This window comes from Sapajus apella, unplaced genomic scaffold, assembly GCF_009761245.1.
Source record: "Sapajus apella isolate SASKATOON/1434 unplaced genomic scaffold, GSC_monkey_1.0 scaffold12, whole genome shotgun sequence".
In the NCBI taxonomy this organism is placed as follows: domain Eukaryota; kingdom Metazoa; phylum Chordata; class Mammalia; order Primates; family Cebidae; genus Sapajus; species Sapajus apella.
Window position 1 is genome coordinate 22,634,696 of NW_022436952.1, and position 23,035 is coordinate 22,657,730.

At 47.9% G+C, this 23,035-nt stretch overlaps 1 protein-coding gene across 2 annotated transcripts in view; it reads left to right on the forward strand.

The window, feature by feature from the left end:
- Positions 1 to 23,035, forward strand: part of LOC116553116 (myosin-3) — a 130,800-nt gene that overhangs the window by 12,591 nt on the left and 95,174 nt on the right. Inside the window, exons 15-40 of one of the 2 annotated variants that reach the window (XM_032280274.1) lie at positions 29 to 335; positions 444 to 514; positions 1,076 to 1,163; positions 1,246 to 1,363; positions 1,761 to 1,884; positions 1,978 to 2,114; positions 2,200 to 2,455; positions 2,650 to 2,892; positions 2,974 to 3,150; positions 3,261 to 3,406; positions 3,487 to 3,577; positions 3,996 to 4,385; positions 4,501 to 4,627; positions 6,291 to 6,409; positions 6,582 to 6,778; positions 7,122 to 7,305; positions 7,962 to 8,127; positions 8,430 to 8,554; positions 9,065 to 9,373; positions 9,812 to 10,015; positions 10,092 to 10,217; positions 11,347 to 11,517; positions 11,609 to 11,713; positions 11,878 to 11,973; positions 12,070 to 12,207; positions 13,136 to 13,287. In XM_032280274.1, the coding sequence (XP_032136165.1) occupies positions 29 to 335; positions 444 to 514; positions 1,076 to 1,163; positions 1,246 to 1,363; positions 1,761 to 1,884; positions 1,978 to 2,114; positions 2,200 to 2,455; positions 2,650 to 2,892; positions 2,974 to 3,150; positions 3,261 to 3,406; positions 3,487 to 3,577; positions 3,996 to 4,385; positions 4,501 to 4,627; positions 6,291 to 6,409; positions 6,582 to 6,778; positions 7,122 to 7,305; positions 7,962 to 8,127; positions 8,430 to 8,554; positions 9,065 to 9,373; positions 9,812 to 10,015; positions 10,092 to 10,217; positions 11,347 to 11,517; positions 11,609 to 11,713; positions 11,878 to 11,973; positions 12,070 to 12,207; positions 13,136 to 13,162 (4,242 nt within the window). In that variant the 3' untranslated portion in view covers positions 13,163 to 13,287. Of the gene's footprint in view, positions 1 to 28; positions 336 to 443; positions 515 to 1,075; positions 1,164 to 1,245; positions 1,364 to 1,760; positions 1,885 to 1,977; positions 2,115 to 2,199; positions 2,456 to 2,649; positions 2,893 to 2,973; positions 3,151 to 3,260; positions 3,407 to 3,486; positions 3,578 to 3,995; positions 4,386 to 4,500; positions 4,628 to 6,290; positions 6,410 to 6,581; positions 6,779 to 7,121; positions 7,306 to 7,961; positions 8,128 to 8,429; positions 8,555 to 9,064; positions 9,374 to 9,811; positions 10,016 to 10,091; positions 10,218 to 11,346; positions 11,518 to 11,608; positions 11,714 to 11,877; positions 11,974 to 12,069; positions 12,208 to 13,135; positions 13,288 to 23,035 lie in introns of those variants that run through there. The other variant, XM_032280275.1, reaches the window with a different exon arrangement.

A 23,035-nucleotide genomic window follows, 5' to 3' on the forward strand; every position in this document is an offset into this window, starting at 1 on the left:
TATGCGCTCTGCCTTGCCTTCAACCCAGCCCATGGGCATCTTCTCCATCCTGGAAGAGGAGTGCATGTTCCCCAAGGCAACAGACACCTCCTTCAAGAACAAGCTGTATGACCAGCATCTTGGGAAGTCCAACAACTTCCAGAAGCCCAAGGTGGTCAAAGGCAGGGCTGAGGCCCACTTCTCGCTGATCCACTATGCAGGCACCGTGGACTACAGTGTCTCAGGCTGGCTGGAGAAGAACAAGGACCCTCTGAACGAGACTGTTGTCGGGCTGTATCAGAAGTCCTCCAACAGGCTCCTGGCACACCTCTATGCCACGTTTGCCACGGCGGATGGTAACAGGAGTGCTTTGTGTTCATGTGATCTCTCTCCATTTGTCCCATGGTAACAAAAAAAACCTTTTAGATTCACCTATAGCAAGTTCCTTCCTTTATTGCTTTCAGCTGACAGTGGGAAGAAGAAAGTTGCCAAGAAGAAGGGTTCTTCCTTCCAAACTGTCTCTGCCCTTTTCAGGGTAAGAAAAATACAAGTTTATTTGCTTTTCATTGGTTTAAGTCATATCAAAATGAGCAGTGTTGAGATTCTAAACTTGGCCTATTCAAGAGTAGTAGTGTTGCCTTGATCTGATTAGTGTCACTTACTGAGGTGAAGTGACAGGTAATAAAAGATAATAAATATGGTCTAACCAATGTGGGATGAGAATATCACTATTATCTTTTACCAAAGAGAGCTGAGTTGGCTGGTCTGGGGGATGAGTTTCCAGGAAAACTGTCCAATTTACCTAAAGGACGCCAGCAATAGACCTCACACCCCCGGTGGATCCATACCAAGTTGATTTCAGACAGCATTTTGTACTTGGCGAGCCTTTGGCTCACTGGGAGGCAAAAGACAATTGTATCAGTTACTAGCCTAGACCTCCAGCCACAGGACCATTAAAAGACAGAGCTAAATCATTTCACTATTCTTTAGAACTTACGATAAATTTTAAACACAGATCTTATTTTCATTACAATGGATCTCTTGTCTTCATAAAAACCTCCAGTAGAATGGCAAATGTCTTTTTTTTTTCTTTTAGGAAAACCTGAACAAGCTGATGTCAAACTTAAGAACTACTCACCCTCACTTTGTGCGTTGTATAATTCCCAATGAAACCAAAACTCCAGGTGAGACACCTGCTGGCGCTCTGGGCGGTGCTCGGCTTTTAAGAAACTCTGTGGAAGGCTGATGCCTTGCTTCTGTTCCCAGGGGCGATGGAACACAGCCTTGTCCTGCACCAGCTGCGCTGTAACGGCGTCCTGGAGGGTATCCGCATCTGCAGGAAAGGATTCCCAAACAGGATTCTCTATGGGGATTTTAAACAAAGGTGTGTACTAAAATGTTCTCTATGCGTGGTGATGACATGTACAGACACTGGAATTTGAGAGGGAGAAAGATTGGTATGAAAAGATCCATTTCAAAAGAACAGTTATAGACCTCCATGTAAACGGAACAACTCGTCATTTGGCCGAGGTATACATATTTGTTTCTTGCACGTTTTTCTCTGGAATTTATTGGATGTACAAAATGGCAGGAAAAGCTCCAGCCTAAGAGTCAAGAGACCTAGATTCTAGACTGCTGTCTAGCAGTGTGACTCTGAGCTGGTGTCTTCATCTCCCAGGACCTTGGCCTTCTGCCTACAGGAAGAGAGGCCTGAACTGCATGATCTCCAAGGTTTGTGTGTTTGCCAACAGTCTGTGATGATTTCTGTGTCTACAACGCAGATACCGAGTGCTGAATGCCAGTGCGATCCCTGAGGGACAATTCATTGACAGCAAGAAAGCTTGTGAAAAGCTTCTGGCATCCATCGACATCGACCACACTCAGTACAAATTTGGACACACCAAGGTAATGCGTCAGTTCTGACAGATGCTGGCCTTTTCGTCCTCTCGACACAGCCTCTCCAGGAAACTGACTCGTGTTGCCCTTCTGCCCCATCAGGTGTTCTTCAAGGCTGGCTTGCTGGGAACCCTGGAAGAGATGAGGGATGACCGCCTGGCCAAACTGATCACCCGGACACAAGCTTTGTGCAGAGGGTTTCTCATGCGTGTGGAATTCCAGAAGATGGTGCAGAGGAGGTCCAGCAGGGTCTTTGTTCAAACTTGACCTCTCTGGGGAAGGTGGGGGGTTCTCTCTCAGAAATAAGCAAGGTCTTGTTTTTAGGGAGTCCATCTTCTGCATCCAGTACAACATTCGCTCATTCATGAACGTCAAGCACTGGCCCTGGATGAAACTCTTCTTCAAGATCAAGCCCCTCCTCAAGAGTGCGGAGACCGAGAAAGAGATGGCCACCATGAAGGAAGAATTCCAGAAAACCAAAGATGAACTTGCCAAGTCGGAGGCAAAAAGGAAAGAGCTAGAGGAAAAACTGGTGACTCTGGTCCAAGAGAAGAATGACCTCCAGCTCCAAGTACAAGCTGTATGTGTTTAACAACCTTATTATTTTTTTTTAACTCTTCTAGATTTGATTATTTATTTAGAAAAACTGGGTTTTTGATGGTGATTTTTGCTTTGTAGTTGAAATGCTTCATAAAGAACTTCATATATAACAAAACACTGGAATGTCACAACCTTATATCATTAAAAGAAATTATTATTCTTTTTTTTTTTAAGGAAAGTGAAAATTTGTTGGATGCTGAGGAAAGATGTGATCAGCTGATCAAAGCCAAATTCCAGCTCGAGGCTAAGATCAAGGAGGTGACTGAGAGAGCTGAGGATGAGGAAGAGATCAATGCTGAGCTGACAGCCAAGAAGAGGAAACTGGAGGATGAATGTTCAGAGCTCAAGAAAGACATTGACGACCTTGAGCTGACACTGGCCAAGGTTGAGAAGGAGAAGCATGCCACAGAGAACAAGGTATTCTCCTTGTAGGTGCGTCTAGGTTGATATATTGCAAACTAAATTTTATGCTTATACTTGCTTGGGGATTCTTCTTAGGTTAAAAACCTTACTGAGGAACTCTCCGGGTTAGATGAAACAATTGCAAAGTTAACCCGGGAGAAGAAGGCCCTCCAAGAGGCCCACCAGCAGACCTTGGATGACCTCCAAGCTGAAGAAGACAAGGTCAATTCTTTGAACAAAATCAAGAGCAAACTGGAACAGCAAGTAGAAGACGTAAGTAAATAATGCTCATTGGGAGTCCCAGAACTCCAGGGTTGGAGGAGCTCTCACGGGTCCTCTTGCAAAGCATTTGTTCCCAAAAGGAAATGGTGCCTTTTTTTCAGCTGGAAAGCTCCCTCGAACAAGAAAAGAAGCTCCGTGTAGACCTGGAAAGGAACAAAAGGAAATTGGAAGGAGACTTGAAGCTTGCCCAAGAGTCCATATTAGATCTGGAGAATGACAAGCAGCAGCTGGACGAAAGGCTCAAGAAGTATGCCCTACAACCACTGGCTTCCATTCTGCGAGTTCCTGTGTATTTTGTCTTCATGCATTCTACATTTCTCTTCACAGGAAAGATTTTGAATATTGTCAGCTTCAAAGCAAAGTGGAAGATGAGCAGACACTGGGCCTCCAGTTTCAGAAGAAAATCAAAGAGTTGCAGGTCGGAGGCCTTTGCATCTCTCTTTTCCATGTGGGGTCACTTACAGTGAGCTGGGTGCTGTCTGCTGTAAGCCATTTAGAGCCAGTGGACAAGACTGTGGGGCCACCTGCCCCATGGTTCCCTTTCTGCTAGGCTGGCCTGACAGTGATGAACCGTTTTCTGTAACATCTGACAAAATCCATAATTAAAGTGTTTAAGGTCAACATTTTGTTGAGTGGAAAATGTCCTGGTTTGGTCACTGCAGGGGTAATTACTGTGTTGGGGCAGACAAAATTCATGTGAAAGGAAACTTGCACTATTCACTGGGGGGAGTCTAAGACTCAGTTTGCCTAATGGGGAGGGAAGCCAGCCTGTTCTTGACAATCAGAGTCCCTATGGGGAAGCGACTGACCGCCAGGTGAATGGCTGCCCTCCACAGGCTCGAATTGAGGAGCTGGAAGAGGAGATAGAGGCGGAGAGGGCGACCCGTGCGAAGACCGAGAAACAGCGCAGCGATTACGCCCGGGAGCTGGAGGAGCTGAGCGAGCGGCTGGAGGAGGCGGGAGGCGTCACCTCCACGCAGATAGAGCTCAACAAGAAGCGGGAGGCGGAGTTCCTGAAGCTGCGCAGGGACCTGGAGGAGGCCACCCTGCAGCACGAAGCCACGGTGGCCACGCTGAGGAAGAAGCACGCAGACAGTGTGGCCGAGCTCGGGGAGCAGATTGACAACCTGCAGCGGGTGAAGCAGAAGCTGGAGAAGGAGAAGAGCGAGTTCAAGCTGGAGATCGATGACCTCTCCAGCAGCATGGAGAGTGTGTCGAAATCTAAGGTGCTGGGGGTGTGGGGCGGGGTGGGGTTGCTCAAGGCCTTCCATCAGAGAGACTCCACGGTCAAGCAAACCTGACTTCGCTGACTGACATTGTTCCCTCTTCTGAATCCTTCAGGCAAATCTGGAAAAAATCTGCCGAACCCTGGAGGATCAGTTAAGTGAGGCCAGGGGCAAGAATGAGGAGATTCAGAGGTGCCTGAGCGAGCTGACCACACAGAAGTCTCGTCTGCTGACCGAGGCTGGTGAGCCACATGCAGGAAACCCGTAGGGCCAAAACCTCCTGGCACCCAGCAGCGCACCTGGCCGAAACCAAGGGCAGGGTGTGTTTGGAGGAGAATCTCTAGGGAGGCATCTTTTCAGGAGACAAGAAATTGAAATAGCTCAAAGAAAGAGCGATTTGAAATACCCCGAAGGGAGAGAACATTGAGAGTTGAGTAAGAACAAGAGAGAGAGAAGTAGAGCAGAATGAGAAGGGGCTCAAACTACCATCTCATTCAAACTCTTTCAAAATTAATATAGACTTGCATCAAGCAGACTCTGATGGGCAGAAAGGAGACTAGAAGCTAAGAGCCATGGTCTTCTACTTCTTTCTGCACATGAATTCAGATATTCATTGTCTGCATCCAAGTTTTTGAGAAGAGAGAAACGTGGCCAGTGTTTAAAGGTCTTGGTGTATAATAAAAACGTAAGGGAGGCCGGGTGTGGAGGCTCACGCCTGTCATCCCAGCACTTTGGGAGGCCAAAGCGGGTGAATCACCTTAGGTCAGGAGTTCGAGACCAGTCTGGTCAACATGGAGAAACTCTGTCTCTACTAAAAATACAAAAATTAGCTGGGCATGGTGGTGGGGCACCTGCAATCCCAGCTACTTGGGAGGCAGAGGCAGGAGAATCACTTGAACCCAAGAGGCGGGGGTTGCAGTGAGCCGAGACTGCGCCATTGCACTCCAGCCTGGACAACAAGAGTGAAACTCCATCCACCTCTGCCCCACTCCAAAGAGTAAGGGAATGTTATTTGGGGCTTCCGCCTAGAAAGTGTGGCTCCACCCAGCCCTGGTGCATCCTCACAGGTGAATGAATCCTTGGCTGGCAGTCACAGCCAAGGCAGTGAAGAGAAATTTGGTAGCCACTTTTGCACTCATGTTGGGGGATTCACCTCTGGAGTCACAAAGCCCCATTCCACATTTTTCTCTTACCTCTATGTAAGCGTATAAACTTGAACTTACCCTAGTCACCCAAGAGTCTAACTAGAGATACAAAGCTCTAAGTATTTCTCTAAGTATTTGTTAACAAATCAACAAGCAGCTGGAAACACCTGTCACTGGGGAAGTCTGATAGGAGTTATTAGGTGCTCCTGGTAATGTTTACACTTACAGTTCTTCTCAATGGATTCTTTTTTTTTTGAGATGGAGTCTTGCTGTGTCACCCAGGCTGTAGTGCAGTGGCACGATCTCCGCTCACAGCATCCTCCACCGCCCAGGTTCAAGCGATTCCCCTGCCTCAGCCTCCTGAGTAGCGGGGACTACAGGCATGCACCACCACACCCAGCTAATTTTTTTGTATTTTAGTAGAGATGAGGTTTTACCATGTTGGCCAGGATGGTCTCAATCTCCTGACCTCGTGATCTGCCTGCCTCTGCCTCCCAAAGTGCTGGGATGCCCAGCCAGATTTTTTTTTTTTTGACCGAATTCAGTCCTACCTTCCAGTAGTTTACAACAATATCTTATCAGTTCTTCTTTCAGAACTGATATTGTTCCTTTTCATGAACAATAGACCTTTTCCCTCAAGAAAAAAGCACATCTTACCATTTCCTCTCTCCCTAGATTAGCACAGTGCCTTACACGTAACAGAAACTTGGTGAGTGAATGAGTGAATGAATGAACTCAAAGTATTTCCTTCTGGACACAGGTGAGCTGAGTCGTCAGCTGGAAGAAAAGGAAAGCATAGTATCCCAACTTTCCAGGAGCAAGCAAGCATTTACCCAGCAAATAGAAGAGCTCAAGAGGCAGCTGGAGGAAGAGAACAAGGTATATCTTCTAAGGGAGGCTTCTTTGCTCTTATTTTCAAATTATCACCTGCAGGAAGGAAAAATAAAAGGCAATTTCATTCAGTAGCTGGTGATAGAAGGAACAAACTTGGATTGTATCATGCACTTGGCACTAGATATATTAGGCGCACTTCTCATTTTGACTTCTGCAGGCCAAGAACGCCCTGGCGCATGCCCTGCAGTCCTCTCGCCATGACTGTGACCTGCTGCGGGAACAGTATGAGGAGGAGCAGGAAGGCAAAGCGGAGCTGCAGAGGGCGCTGTCCAAGGCCAACACTGAGGTTGCCCAGTGGAGGACCAAATACGAGACGGACGCCATCCAGCGCACCGAGGAGCTGGAGGAGGCCAAGTGTGTAGCTCTGTTTGCTTTAGAAGAACTACTGGGGACTGAATTCGATGAATTTGTTTTTGTTACTAGATGTTTCCCCATCTTATATGTCTTTAAATGTGGTGCTGAACCATCCGATGGACCTGGCGTTAGCACGTTTTATTAAAACAAACAACTTTGATCTTTGTTAGACACAAGGCAAGTTATTGATCCCGGGTTTTGAGTAGGCAGGAAATTCTCCTGGGCGTTTAAAAACACATGGGCGTCTGACTCACACAGATGAGTGATTCCAGCTTGATGAGTAGTGATGTTCAAGGGGATGGAAACTTAAATAAACAGCTGCTTCTCTTTCATATTCTTTAAGGAAAAAACTTGCTCAGCGCCTTCAAGATTCTGAGGAACAGGTTGAGGCAGTGAATGCTAAATGTGCGTCGCTGGAGAAGACCAAGCAGAGGCTGCAAGGAGAGGTGGAGGATCTGATGGTTGATGTGGAAAGAGCCAACTCCCTGGCCGCCGCTCTGGACAAGAAGCAGAGAAACTTTGACAAGGTGTGGGGTCCGCTCTGTGCTGGCTAAACACCATGATGTAGGGGATTTCTAGTAGCTGTTGAAGGAGGGGAATGCATCCCAGGCCTGACTGCCCTCACCAGCAGTGTGGCCTTCAGACAAGTGCCTGAACTTCACTGGACTGTAATTTCCTCACCTGCAAAACAGAAGGAATGGGCTGGGGGTAGAGGTCCCTTTCAAATATTGCCCGTGGAAACAACCCAATTTCTACAATGTTGTGCAGCCCTAAGCATTTTTCCTTTCCCGATACTGCTGGTCTGCCTAAGCTGAGGTCCCATTGGGAGGCTTTCTAGAAGCACTTCTTTCAAGATGGGAGATAAAGTTGGTTGGAACCAATGCTTTAATGAAATATTTAGAAGCATGGGGCCATTTTCCTATTAGGAAAAGGGCAATTATACCCAGCTAATTCCTTCTCGAAAGATCGATTTGCTTTTTCAAGAAGGCAGTTGTCCCTGACTCACTACCTTGAGTACATCTATGGAACAAAATCTTGATGAGCCCCATAATCAATAACAAGGAGCCAGGCAAGTGATGCCAAGGGTGGCCCTAACTCTACATTTAATTTAGTTATTTAGAATTTAGTTAGAAACCTAGAGGATACCTCAGAAACGGAGAGACTGTCCATCCCGCTGTTTCAGGTGTTGGCCGAATGGAAGACAAAGTGTGAGGAGAGCCAGGCAGAGCTGGAGGCATCTCTGAAGGAGTCCCGCTCCTTAAGCACGGAGCTCTTCAAACTGAAAAACGCCTACGAGGAAGCCTTAGATCAGCTTGAAACTGTGAAACGGGAAAATAAGAACTTAGAGCGTAAGCCATTCGAAACTGTCTGAAACCTTTTCCTTTAGTGCTCTTATTGCCCGAGGGCATGCTGGCATGGGTGTGGCTTCATCATTCAGATTCCTACACACATGTGCAATAATGCACACACAAGGTGTTCACCATCTGATGGGTTACTTTTTAGCCTGTCTCTATACGATACCTTATCCCCAGGAAATAGGAAACCTTAGGATGATAATAAAAACTAGGTAAAAAGCACCGCGTCAACCCTTTGCATGTCTGGAGACCCATGCAGAGGCGCTCATATGCAATTGAAACTTATTTCTTGGCAGAGGAAATAGCAGATCTCACAGAACAAATCGCTGAAAATGGTAAAACCATCCATGAACTGGAGAAGTCAAGAAAGCAGATCGAGCTGGAAAAGGCTGATATTCAGCTGGCTCTAGAGGAAGCAGAGGTGAGCGCTAGGAGGCGGGCGCAGACACAGTCGCGGTGAGTGGCTGCCGGTGAGGCAGGCTGCTCTGTGATATGTCTTCATTTTTGCCTCTGTCAAATCACAGTCCTAATGCCTGCTCATTTCCTGTCACTCAGCAAAACCGTGAGGCTGAATAACACCTGTGAATTATCTTATATTTATTGGAGAAGACTGTCATATTAAAATAGGCTTAGCGATGAGATTTTACAAAATCTTAGATGAATTAAAAATATCTAGAAAGTGCTTTACGCACCTAAGAAATATGATGATTTAAGCATTACTATTGGTTGACGGTATAATCAAGACCAACAAGCAATGAAACATAGTTTTGTTTCTGCACTGAAGATAGATTTTGGACTTTTAAAAAGTGAGTTGTGAGTATCATAGGGTTAGATTTAGGATTATTCCACTGAAGCTTTGTTACCCTGCAGGGTAGTGGAGCTGGCTCTGTACCAACACGGACACTATTCGATTTGGTTTTGTTTCCTAAAGGCTGCTCTTGAGCATGAGGAAGCCAAGATCCTCCGAATCCAGCTTGAACTGACGCAAGTGAAATCAGAAATTGATAGAAAGATCGCTGAGAAGGATGAGGAGATCGAGCAGCTGAAAAGGAACTACCAGAGAACGGTGGAAACCATGCAAAGTGCCCTGGATGCCGAGGTGCGGAGCAGGAATGAAGCCATCCGCCTCAAGAAGAAGATGGAGGGGGACCTGAACGAAATCGAGATCCAGCTAAGCCACGCCAACCGCCAGGCTGCAGAGACCCTCAAACACCTCCGGAGTGTCCAGGGACAGCTGAAGGTTTGAGAGAGCTCCTTGGGGAAAAGTCTCCCGTCCTCACACACTCAGAGAAGCAGGCTGGGCACAGTCGTTCATGTCTATAGTCCCAGCGCTTCGGGAGACCAAGGCAAAAAGCTTGCTTGAGCCCAGGAGTTCAAGACCAGCCTGGGCAATACAGCAAAACCTCATCTCTACAAAAAAATTTAAAAATCAGCTAGGCATGGTGGCACGAGCCTATAGTCTCAGCTACTTGGGAAGCTGAGATGGGAGGATTGCTTGAGCCCAGGAGGCAGATGTTGCAGTGAGCTGAGATCATGCCACTGCACTCCAGCTTGGGTGACAGAACAAGACCCTGTCTAAAAAAAAAAAACAACAAAAAAAGAAACTCAGAGGTGTAGATGAGGCTTATGGTCCTAATGCCTCAACTTCAAATAGAATGTTCCTTTTTCCTCTGGCTAGGATACACAGCTCCACCTGGATGATGCCCTCCGTGGCCAGGAGGACCTAAAGGAGCAGCTGGCCATCGTGGAGCGCAGAGCCAACCTGCTGCAGGCCGAGGTGGAGGAGCTGCGGGCCACTCTGGAGCAGACGGAGAGGGCCCGGAAACTGGCAGAACAGGAGCTCCTGGACTCCAACGAGAGGGTGCAGCTGCTGCACACCCAGGTGAGGGAAGGGAGAGGAAAAGAGGCAAGGTTCCAGCCTCAGACACACCTGGGTAACAGCTCTCCTCTTGCCCTAGAACACCAGCCTCATCCACACCAAGAAGAAGCTGGAGACAGATCTCATGCAGCTCCAGAGTGAGGTGGAAGATGCCAGCAGGGATGCAAGGAATGCTGAGGAGAAGGCCAAGAAGGCCATCACAGACGTAAGGCGTCTCCTTCCCGCTGCCCTCGGGCTGCCAGCATTGCACTGCATTAAAGTTCCCACACAGACAGGTGGGGTCTCCCCCAGACACACCTGGTACACACTCTGCTCCCCAAGCTCTCCCATCTCTGCCAAATCTCCTGGTCCCACCTGCACTTTAGAGGAAGGGATTATATCCTAGTAGTTCTGCCTGGCTCGGAGAGGTGTGCACATCTTTCCGTCAACATCTGACTTATTCTAAATATGAAAACAAGATCCTGGCTGGGTGCAGTGGCTCACGCCTGTAATCCCAGCACGCCGGGAGGCTGAGGCAAGTGGGTCACCTGAGGTTGGGAGTTCAAGACCAGCCTGACCAACATGGAGAAACCCTGTCTCTACTACAAGTACAAAATTAGCTGGGCTTGGTGGTACATGCCTGTAATCCCAGCTACTCGGGAGGCTGAGGCAGGAGAATCACTTGAACCCGGGAGGTGGAGGTGAGCTGAGATCACACCATTGCACTCCATCCTGGGCAACAAGATCGAAACTCAGTCTCAAAAAAAAAAAAAAAAAAAAAAAAGAAAAGGAAAGAAAAGAAAGAAAACAAGACCCGGAGGTGTCAATATCCCACACCTTTCTCCCTTCCTGGGTCTCTGAGGCTGTCTCCTGGTGGCCCACAGCGCTAATAGTGCCACCTGCTGCCCGGCGGGAGAACTTTACCTCAAAACGACTGCTGTTTCTGTACAGCCTTAATTCTCCAGAGGTCCTCCCTTAATCTCACTATCCCCAGATCTGTGAGGCTGGGTATCAAGTCAGACTACTCTAAGTCTCAAGCTCCTTTGAAAATATATATTGATGATAATAAAAAAAAAGAATTTCCCTGGGGCAGAGGAGGGTTTCAAGGAGGCCAGCTTAAGAAGGGGAAGAAACTGTTTCCCAGCCTGTCCCCGAAGGTCTCATTGCTTAAGTTATTTTATCTACTGGGTGTAGCTCTGGCCCTCTTCCAGGGCAGCAGGGTGTACTTAGTCACAGGCTCACCTATTGTCCTTTTTCTTTAGCACGGTCTCTGGTCCTCTGAGGTCCCTGGGTTTTGACAGTTCCAAGGCACTGGAGCTTCCTCAGCATCCTAGCAAGTCCCTTGTGCTTTTCAGGCTGCCATGATGGCTGAGGAGCTGAAGAAGGAACAGGACACCAGTGCCCACCTGGAGCGGATGAAGAAGAACCTGGAGCAGACGGTGAAGGACCTGCAGCACCGTCTAGACGAGGCGGAGCAGCTGGCGCTGAAGGGGGGGAAGAAGCAGATCCAGAAACTGGAGACGAGGGTGTGTGCAGGAGGAAGCCTGCCTGTACTGCCCTTTCCAGCCTCCCGATCATGCTGCAGCCCCAGAATAATTTCCCCACCCTCTCCCCTAGATCCGAGAGCTGGAGTTTGAGCTTGAGGGGGAGCAGAAGAAGAACACAGAGTCTGTTAAGGGTCTGAGGAAGTATGAGCGGAGGGTCAAGGAGCTGACATACCAGGTAAGCGGAAGGCAAATGCCATGATCACGTCCTCTGTGGAGTGCAAATGCCACCCCAGACTCTCCACGAAACCTTGGGAAGAAACACGTGAGTCCAGAAAGTGGAGCACGCCGTGTGCAAATCTGGCCCCTCCTCTCCCGTGACATCCCCACTTTCTCATTTAGAGTGAAGAGGACCGGAAGAATGTGCTGAGATTGCAGGATCTGGTGGATAAATTGCAAGTGAAAGTCAAGTCCTACAAGAGGCAGGCCGAGGAGGCTGTAAGTGAGATCGGTGCTGACTGCAGCACGCAGCCCAGGCTGTTTCCCTCAGGGAGTTCTGTGCTGATCTAACCTGCCTGGGCTCTTTGGTTTTAGGATGAACAAGCCAATGCTCATCTCACCAAATTCCGAAAGGCTCAGCACGAGCTGGAGGAGGCCGAGGAACGTGCGGATATTGCAGAATCTCAAGTCAACAAGCTCCGTGCTAAGACTCGAGACTTCACCTCCAGCAGGGTGAGGCGCTGACTTGGCAGAGCCCCCAGGGACTGTAGAAATTTCCGAGCTGGAAGGAACCTCAGAGAACCCCTTACTTTAGAACTGGGGAATCTGAGGCTCAGGAAGATAAAGTGCTTAAAGCCACTTAGCTGACTGTACCCTCACTAGAATCCAGGCTGTGAGTCACAGTGAAAACTACCATCCTGCACATACACACCATGGAATACTATGCAGCCATAAAAAGGAATGAGACATGTTTTTTACAGGGACATGGATGAAGCTGGAAGCCATCATTCTCAGCAAACGAGCACAGGAACAGAAAACCAAACACCACATGTTCTCACTTATTAGTGAGAGTTGAACAATGAGAACACATGGACAAGGGAGGGGAACATCACACGCTGGGGCCTGTTGGGGAGTGGGGGAGAGGGGAGGGAGAGCATTAGGACAAATACCTAATGCATGCGGGGCTTAAAACCTAGATGACGAGTTGATGGGTGCAGCAAACCACCATGGCACATGCATACCTATGTAACAAACCTGCACATTCCGTACATGTATCCCAGACTAAAAATAAAAAAAAGAACAAAAAACAAAATCCTGCTATCCTGAAAAGGAGCGAGCGGGTCCCACTGAGTGCGTTCACGTGCCCCCTGTGGGTACCAGAAGGCTGCTGCAGGAGCTCCCTCCAGAGCCTGCCGAACTCACAACATCGGACAATAGGTTCGGGGCTGCCCAGCTGTCCGGCTTTCAGGGCTTGCTCTTTCGGAGGGCCATTTTCTCAGGCTATGGAGTGACTCCATGTATACAGTCATGCATTTTCCCAAGGTCCAATGTCCTGTGTCCCACTGAAGTAGGCAAGCAACTCCCTGATGCCAGCCGGCAGAAGTGCGGGGCGGTAATCTCTGCCACCCGACTTGACTCCAGGTGTCTACTTTCTTCCCAGATGGTGGTCCACGAGAGTGAAGAGTGAGCCAGCCCTCCTGAAGCAGGACAGAAGATATGCAAAATGTATGTTTTCTTGGTTCCTGACCATCGATACCTAATGTCCATGTGACTCTTTTTCACATGCAATAAACTTTGCTTTGTTTCAATCTGGGGCTGCTTCGCTGTATTTGTTTTCCTCTTCCCCGTGTGGAAATGGTTCCTAGTTTGATGGTTTCTGTGCTCAGAGGTAGAATCTTTGTAAGCAGATGGCTCGGTAAATTCCATTGGTGTGTGTATGTGCGGACAGAGAGATGGCTTTTTTTACTCAAATCAAAAGGGGGGAAAACACTTCTAGGTTAACCTTTCCTTTGGTGGGGAGTGGTAGGGAGGCTTTTCAAAACAGTCATCTCTTAATATGACATGAAGGAAGCACAAAGGTAGGTTCATGAAAAGCGCTTGTCTCGGTTGAATAGGGTTATAAAGCGAAGGCCCACATTCCCCTTCTTCACATTCTACTGGGGAAATACATCTGGAATCTAGTATTTGTTGAGCAGCTGTTCATGCAATCTCTGTGCTATCAGGAATGTACAAATGAATACAAAAGAGGCTGACCCTTCAAACACTCAGTTTAAATCACGACTGTTATCTTAGCTAAATGTGCACTATTTCAAAGCTGCACAACAGAAAATCCCGCCCCTGACCCAAGGTACTCTTGTCTTTCTTAAGAGGGAAGGGGTCGGGCGCAGTGGCTCACACCTGTAATCACAGCACTTCGGGAGGCCCAGATGGGCAGATCACGAGGTCAAGAAATCAAGACCAACCTTGTCAACATGGTGAAACCCCATCTCCACTAAAATAGAAAAATTAGCTGGGTGTGATGATGCAGGCCTGTAGACCCAACCACTCGGAAGGCTGAGGCAGGAGAATTGCTTGAACCAGGGAGGCGGAGGTTGCAGTGAGCTGAGATCATGCCACTGCACTCCAGTCTGGTGACAGGGTGAGACTCTGTCTCGGAAAAAAAAAAAAAAAAAAAAAAAAAAAAAAAAAAAAGCAGGACATCAAATAACCATCTGGTTGACATGCTACTCTATAGAAAGAGCATCTCGTAGCCTGGGACCCTTTGTTTATTGCCACCATTAAATTTATTAGCAGGAGCTGCCAAATTCCCTTCTTTGTCTGATTCCAGAAGTTTAGGGGACCCAGTTTGATTCAGGTGAAAATTAAAGGCCAAGGGGTGTTCTCTTCAGCCATCAGCACCAAGTTTAGCATTTCCTGGGATTTGCCATTATAATAGAAAGGGGTCACTTTTCCATGTCAGATTTGGCCTGTCAGTAACTTCAAGTCATTTTTCTCAAAGACCACATCACTTGCTTTCAATACTTGATGGCAACACTGTGACTAAAAAAATGGCATGTTCTTCTGGTGACGGCTGTCACCGACAGGAGATCCCCACAGTGAGAACAAGTCTGACCCATGCCCTGGCCAGAACCAGTGACACAAGGACTACAGTCACTCAGGTCCTCTCGGAATTTACGAGGACTCTGTAGAACGCCTTCCAAGGAAAGCCAGCAATAGAGAAAGCAAATGAAATTTCTCATTACAGAGGTATTCCAAATGAGAAGTCAGAAAGGAATGGAATAACGAATATCACCAGAATTAGGAACGCTTAGTGAACTGTGGCTACCAGCATCACAAAAAAATAAACAACCAGGCATATGTGACCCCGATGGAAGTACACACCATCACCTACAAAGAATTCCATCCACCTGGAGTCTGCTCACGCCTCTAGATGTAACTACTACCAATTTATAGGGAATCTGGGGGACAGAGACACAAGATGCAAACAATAAAATCCAGGATGTGGGGAAACTCAACAAATTATCTAGCTTTTTCCATACATTAATTGCAAAGAAAAAAGTATAAAAGAAATAGAAGGGGTATCTGTAGATTAAAAGAGACTTAGTAGACCTATCCACCAATTGCAGCGTGTGGACCTTGTTAGGATACTGCTTTGTACAAACAGGCTGTTAAAAAGTAGACACACACACACACACACACACACACACGCACACAAACACAATCCAATTGGTAAATTTGAATATTGACTGGATATGGATGGTGATATGAGATTATTCTTAATTTTAAGGTATAATGTGATATTGTGATTATGTTTTCTAAGATAGTCCTTATTTTTTAGAAATACGTGATAAAGGCCGGGTGCGATGGCTCACACCTGTAATCCCAGCACTGTGGGAGGCCGAGGCAGCGGATCATGAAGTCAAGAGATCGAGACCATCCTGGCCAACATAGTGAAACCCTGTCTCTACTAAAAATACAAAAATTAGCTGGGCGTGGTGGGGTGTGCCTGTAGTCCCAGCTACTTGGGAGGTTGTGGCAGAAAAATCACTTAAACCCGGGAGGCGGAGGCTGCAGTGAGCCGAGATCACACCACTGCACTCCAGCCTGTCGACAGAGTGAGACTGTCTCAAAAACAAAAAACCTGGTAAGGCCGGGCGTGGTGGCTCACACCTGTAATCCCAGCACTTTGGGAGGCCGAGGCAAGCAGATCACCTGAGGTCAGGAGTTTGAGACCAGCCTGGCCAACATGGTGAAACCCCATCTCAAAAAAAAAAAAAAAAAAAAGCAATCTGAAAGTCTAAGATGATGGGGGGAAGAAGGTTTTATGAGTCCATAAGTTGCACTTCTATTGGCATGCCTAATATGTCATGTATTTATGTGTTGTGTACACAATGTTTCACTACTGAAAATATATTTTTTAAAAAGAGCTCTAATTAATTGGCTTAAAGAAAAATAAATAAATACACATGGCAAAATGTGTACAGATCAGAAAGGAAGAGTGAGAGATTTTTGAAGTTAGCTTTTTTTTTTTTTTTTTTACAGAATTTAAGATTTAAAGAATTAATAAAAGAGGCCCCTGATGCATTTTATGCAGAACTGGAATGCCTCTGAGCTTGCAGACATCTGGGGCCATGGGACCCCCGTGTCCACTTATTGGTAAAGTGTGACATTTCCCACAAAGGAGAGGGTGTGGAGTTTGGTGCTGGAAGTGACCCATGATTATCTCTATTAGGCTCTGATTTTGTGAAGGATATAAATGAAAAGGAATCTTTTCTAGGAGTGAATATTATGACCAAAGTCACTAGTGTTCATTTATTACATAAAACAACAGATGCCCACTATTATAGAAAATGTAAGCTGCATTACTAAGAAGAGAAAAATGAAAGCACAAGTTCCATTCCAAATCAGGATCTGCTGTGCCATATGAGCAGGGGAGGGGGTCTCGTCCATCCATGGAGAGGAGGAGGATGAAATCAGCCACTATTTACTGAACTCTACACATGTGCCCTCAGCACGCAGACTTGGTGATGAAGAGATGGACCTATCACCCCACTTTAAAGATGAAGAAGAGATGAAACACCGAGTGATTTTCTCAAAGTCGAAATGGCAGAGCTGGGATTCTCTCTAGATCCTAAGACTCCTTTACCCTACAAAGCATTAACCTTCTACCAGAGCAGCTGGCTGCATAGGAGAAATCCCTAAAGGAGGTGGAGCACGGGGAAAGGTGTGTTGACACTGGGCTGATAGAACCCAAAGCATACTTCTTGTTTTCTCTTTGACGACTGTTTCTGTTAGCATCTTCCAGGCGTTTCCCTATAACCCACCTCTTGTCCACCAGCCCAGCCCACCCCATTCTCAGAGAGCCTCTCTTAAGACAGGACCTTCGACCATTTGGTAGGAACTTGGGTGACTTTAGCTCATTTGCAATATCCACCGGCTCTTTCCTACATGGGCTCCAGAACAGGGCGGCAAAAGAACGACAGGCACCTTCTCTTCAGGCTCACTTCTTGGGGTGGAATCCCACTTTCTCCAAATTAATGGCCATTTCTTATTTTATTTTTTTATTTTTATTGAGATGGAGTCTTGCTCTGTTCCCCAGGCTGGAGTGCAGTGGCACGATCTCGGCTCACTGAAACCTCTGCCGCCCGGGTTCAAGCAATTCTCGTGCCTCAGCCTCCTGAGTAGCTGGGACTACAGGCGCTCGCCACCATGCCTGACTAATTTTTTGTATTTTTAGTAGAGACAGGTTTTGCCATGTTGGCCAGGCTGGTCTCAAACACCTGACCTCATGATCCGCCCGCCTTGGCCTCCCAAAGTGCTGGGATTACAGGCGTGAGCCACCGTGTGGCCATTGAGGGTCATTTATAACTGCTTTTCCCTTTCATAAATAGTCTTGCTTTTTCTCTTTTATTCTTTTTTCCTGGTGTTGAGGCATGGAATTTATTACCTTTCTCCCTGAAATCCTCACACTATCCAGAAACCTCTGGCTTTCTGAATTTTTTTTACTGAGTCTTAAATCTCTTAGCAGTGGATTTGTATTTTTTATTACCTTTTATAATTTTTTAATTACATAAGAAATACATGGCCACGCACAAAATTAAAAAAAAAGATCTGTCAACTATAAAAGGCCTGCCAGCGAGGAGGGTAGACTCGTTATTTGGAACAGATGAGATCTTGATTTATGATTGGCAGATGGCCCCCTTCTTAAGGACATGTGAGGGATGTGGCTTCTAATAGGAGTAACATGTCCTTATGGGGGAAAATTGGTTGCCATTTGCAGCCCTGCCACCAGTTGGTGAGGGCGGTCTTTCATTTCTCCAGGCCTGGGTCACCCGACAGCTGAGAGCTTTAATAAAATCAGAGTGCCTAGGAATGTGGGGCGAGCGAGCCACCCAGAGCACAGATGTCTGTTTACACCCCTACCAGTAATCCCGGTGCTAAAAACAACAGCGGCGGGGAGGTTCTGAGGCTGCTTGCTGGATCTGAGCAGTGATCATGTTACCCTCAGCAATGCCGAGACACTGTGAAGGTGCTCCTGCCCCAACTGTAGGCCATCTGGAGCCAGGGGCCTAGGATGGCCCAGATTATTTTTATCTAAGACGTTTCCAGCTTTCCATGACAGTGAACAGGAAGAACTCCCAGCTCCTGGGCTTTGATGAGTCTTCTTTGTGCTATATTAAATGGGACATGGCCCTTGTTCCAAAGCCCTGGGGACATTGAGGAGGGGGATGATAGACACCCTTAGGTCGCCTTCATGGGGAAGCCTGACTTGCTGAGAGAAGGGGCAGCTTAGGAAAAGCACATGGAGAGATGTCACTGACACAGGACTCCTCAGTGACTCACGGATACGGAGGAAAGACAGGTGGAGCCTCACACTCAAGGACAGTAAAGGAAATACAACTTCCCGAACAATAAGGATGAAAGAACCAAACCAAACCCATAAGAGTCCTGCGTGATGGATGACAGCGACAGAGTGACATGCTTTTATAGTTGGAGACCAAAAGAAAGCCCACCTCTTGGGTTGAGTTCCTAGCAGGAAAAGTAAAGAGTTGGGGCAATCTGTGTGCCCTTGGGGAAAACAAATTCTTTCTATGTTGACTTTCTGGCTCTGTATTTCGGTAATAAAGAGAACAGGCCAGGTGCGGTGGCTCACGCCTGTAATCCCAGCACTTTGGGAGGACGAGGCGGGCAGATCACCTGAGGTCAGGAGTTCGAGACCAGCCTGGCCAACATGGTGAAACTCCATTTCTACTAAAAATAAAATAAAATAAAAATAAATACAGAGAGAATAAAAAGGCAGAAGCAGTTCCTTACAAATTTGTGAGCAATCCTGGCCCTGAACTTGGTTTTCTTGGCCTGGGGAGTGGGCATGGCTGTTTGCAATTCACACTGCTCAGAAGCCTAAAGAGAGGACCGTCTTGGAAAAGGCCCTGGGGGAGAGGTGCTGCCATGAGAAGCCAGGACACCTTAGCAAAAAGCCCAGGCCAGCCAGAGCTTCCTGCTCCAAGCTGTCCTGCTAGAAATTTCAGGTCTGTGTTTTCTTATACATGTATTCATTCATCTGTCACTTACCAACTGCCTATGACACGCCCAGGGGATGGGAGGCACAGAGATACCCAAGAAAGATTGGGAAGAGGGAACGAGGAGACAGCTCATGTCTTAAAGCCCTAAGGCTCTGAATGAGGTTGGGAGGAGGGGATGGAGGGAGACATATTTCCATATATGGCCCAGCCTCGGCTCCAGGAGGGCGAGATGAGCATCCATAGCAGCTGTGCCTATTTTGGGCCTGGGGTCTCTGTCCCAAGGACAGCAGGTGTTGAGACCTGAAGCACAGGGCATTATACATGGGCATTTATTTTGAGGGGCTCCCTCAATGGGGCATCATTTCCAGAAACAAAGGCCAGCTTTTCAATTCATTATCTCCAGTTGGAATTTCTTATCTGCTTCCCTAGCGGCCCACCAGCCGGTGGCTATCGGAGCCTGCCTCATCACACAGGTGCACTCAGCGAACTTGCAGGTTTCTGGGAAGGGGATAGGTTTGGGCTGTGTGCCCCTCTCTGCACTGGCGAGGGTTGAAGCACACATTCTCGCAATCACACTCTGCTCCTGAGAAGGCAACACGGATACAAGCTGGCCCTCACTTGCCACCCCACCCCAAGGTCTGGTACCCCCAGCACCTGACTGTGCTGACAACAGAAAGACAACAGCAGCCACTCGCAGAGAATGATATAAACACGAGGAAAATTTCCAGCACCGTCCCACAAGGCAGGCAAAGGCCGCGAGCCTTCAGATGTGATGTTCCCTGTTGAAAGGCAGATTAAAAGGACATGAATATTTACCTTTTTAAGTGACTTGCTTTCAGCCCCACAGTAAATCCTGGCTGTATCCCGGTCTTGCATGCAGTGAGTGACCCATAAATACACACTGATTACATCTGATACGGCCACAGTTGATCTCCCATGGCCAAGGGCACGCAGCCCCGTGGGGCTCACTCTCAGCCTTTGAGAATGAGGGTCATTTTCTCTGGGAAGCCGGCACTGCAACCTCATCAGGTCCTGCTGCCGGCAGAGGGAGTCCTCGAGGGGGTGTCTTCTGACCCCTATTTCTTCTCCCTGCTACTTCTCCTGTGCCCACCTTACGGAGGTGTCAGAAGGGCAGTGCCAGCCCCAAACCTGGAATGAGTGCAGCAACAAGGGACCCCAAAATTCTAACCCCCAGAACAGCTCTACAGGCTGGGATTTGAATTCCTGGCTCACAGCGCAGGGACATTTCCATTGCTTCCCGGCTCAGGGCGTTTCCACTGCTTCCGGGCTCAGGGCTGAGCAGAAATAACATTCATTCAACCTCAGTTTCCTCCCAGCCTTCTTCAAGTTCCGTCTTGCCTTGCAATCCTGAGAAATCCATTGCCTTTGTGTCATCGTCTGAAATATGGGGGTGGAAATGAATGCGGGCTTTTGTGTGTGTTTGTTTAGGCGGCTCTTGCCACCTCTGTAAGGAAATGTTAATACTAGATCTATAGCTTCAATCATCCCGTGTTGCTGAGTTATAAAGACAGTTTGAATATTGAGTGTTACGGAGAAAGGGAGAAACCATTTTGGCAGTCTCTTGCTGCACGTCATGGCTCAGCTGAAACCACTTTTTTGGCTCTTAAAGGTTGGTATATGAAGATCTGGTGGTCTGAGGTACACAGGGTTCACCAGCCATTTGGCCCCAAGTGTGTAGTGTTCAAGACAAGCAATATCACAGCTGAGCCCACTCAAGTTAGTTAATAAAACTTAGTCTTCCTTAGTCAGGCCTGTTTGAAACACAACTCTGACCCAGACACCGTCGATGCTCCCGCCCAGCCCATCAATCACTACACTTGCTTCAGCCGGATACTTAACTTGGCCTTCCCCGTGTGCCTGCGGACTCGGCTCCCCTTGGCTACTCCCACCTGGCCACCTCCACCTGCAATCCTAACACACCTCAGGCTGTCTTGGTCTTCCTCACCCACCAGTGGTTACACCCCTACCCTTTGTGCACCTTTTTAGGGGCATTTTTAAAAATTCCCTCTGCCGGAGGAGGCAGCTCACCCCTGTAATCCCAGCACTTTGGAAGGCCGAGGCAGGCGGATCATGAGGTCAGGAGTTCAAGACCATCCTGGCCAACATGGTGAAACCCCATCTCTACTAAAAATACAACAATTAGCTGGGTGTGGTGGTGCGCGCCTGTGGTCCCAGCTACTCAGGAGGCTGAGACAGGAAATCACTTGAACCCGGGAGGCAGAAGTTGCAGTGAGCGGAGATTGCGCCATTGCACTCCAGCCTGGGCAACAAAGCGAGACTCTGTCTCAAAAAGAAAAAAAAAACTTCCCTTTACTCTCCCTGCGTAGCAGTCATGACTTACTTACACTGTAACTTTGTATGACAGTTTCTATTTCCAATACTTTGTATTTTCAAAGCTACACACACACAGAGTCACTGGAAGAACACTCAAGTAGGCATCAGAAAATCTGGGTTCCGGTCTTAACTTTCCTTTCAGCTTCTTTCATAATCTTTGGCAACTCACCTTCCAGGTTTCCAGTTCCTCACTTGAAAAGGGAGGGGCCTGAACTAAACCTAGCTGGGCATCAGCACTGCCTGGCTTACTTTTTTTCTTTTTTTTTTTGAGACGGAGTTTCACTCTTGTTACCCAGGCTGGAGTGCAATGGCGCGATCTCGGCTCACCGCCACCTCCGCCTCCCGGGTTCAGGCAATTCTCCTGCCCCAGCCTCCTGAGTCGCTGGGATTACAGGCACGTGCCACCATGCCCAGCTAATTTTTTGTATTTTTAGTAGAGACGGGGGTTTCACCATGTTGACCAGGATGGTCTCGATCTCTTGACCTTGTGATCCACCCGCCTCGGCCTCCCAAAGTGCTGGGATTACAGGCTTGAGCCACCGCGCCCGGCCTGCCTGGCTTACTTTTTAAAACAAATTCAGAATGTAGGGCTGCACCGTCAGAGGTTCTGATTAATAGGTAGGGTTGGAGCCTGGGAATCTGCATTTAAAGGCTCCCCCGTGATTCTAATGATCTGCCTAAAGGTAAACTCTTAAAGTGGATGTTTTAAAAAGCAGATTTCTGGGCCAGAAGCCGGATCCACAAAAGAGGCATTTCCAGGGGAGAGACCTGGTAACTTGTATAGTTCATAAGTACTCAGGTGACTTTCATCATAAAGCTTGCCTGGGAAACACAGGCCTAGATCCCTGCTACACAAAATTTTCCAAAGACCTGCTGGGTCTGTCCCACAGACTGCGGCCGACCTACGGATGAAATGAGTACTCAGACGCAGGTATGCGGTGTAAGAGCAGCCAGGGGACAGTTCGGCTCTAGTGGCCAAAGAGCAGCCTTGAGAAGCTGGAGCTGCTTACTTTTATTGAGTCCAGGCACAATGCCGAAAGCATGGAGCAAACACAGTCTGCGGGTAATTAACATTTATTGTTCCCCTTTTAGGGACCATCAGCATATGTTCAAAGGTCAGTTCCTGGACAACATAAGTAAACAAGCCTGTTTAAGATACATTCTCCTACACTCCCTTGTACCTGCTCCTTGCCCTCTGCCTCAGGGTTAGAGAACAGCTGCCGTCAGCTATTCTCCCCTGAAGCTTTGCAGAGCCTTCTGACCTTCCAGAAGGCCTGCTCCTTTTCCTAGTTTCTCCCACCACACTGACCCCGATCTCCTACAAAGGCCAGCAGTATTGTGTCACCTGGGAGCTTGCCAGAACTGCAGAGTCTCAGACCCCTCCCTAGGCGACTGAGTCAGAATCTGCATTCTAACGAGACCTCTGGGTGACAGGCAGGCACGGCGGGTTTGAGAAGCGTGGCTCTGAATCAGTGATTGGCAAACCTGGACATGCCTCGGAATCCTCTGCAGGGCTTGCTGGCTGAAACCCACCTTACCCGAGCCCACCTCCCAGGTTCTGATTCTCAGGCCTGGAGAGGGGCTCAAGGTTTTACATTTCTAGTGAGTTCCCTGATGATACTGATGCTGCTGGTCCAGGGACCAGTCTTTGAGAACCCGGCCCTAGAGGATTTCCCAAAACT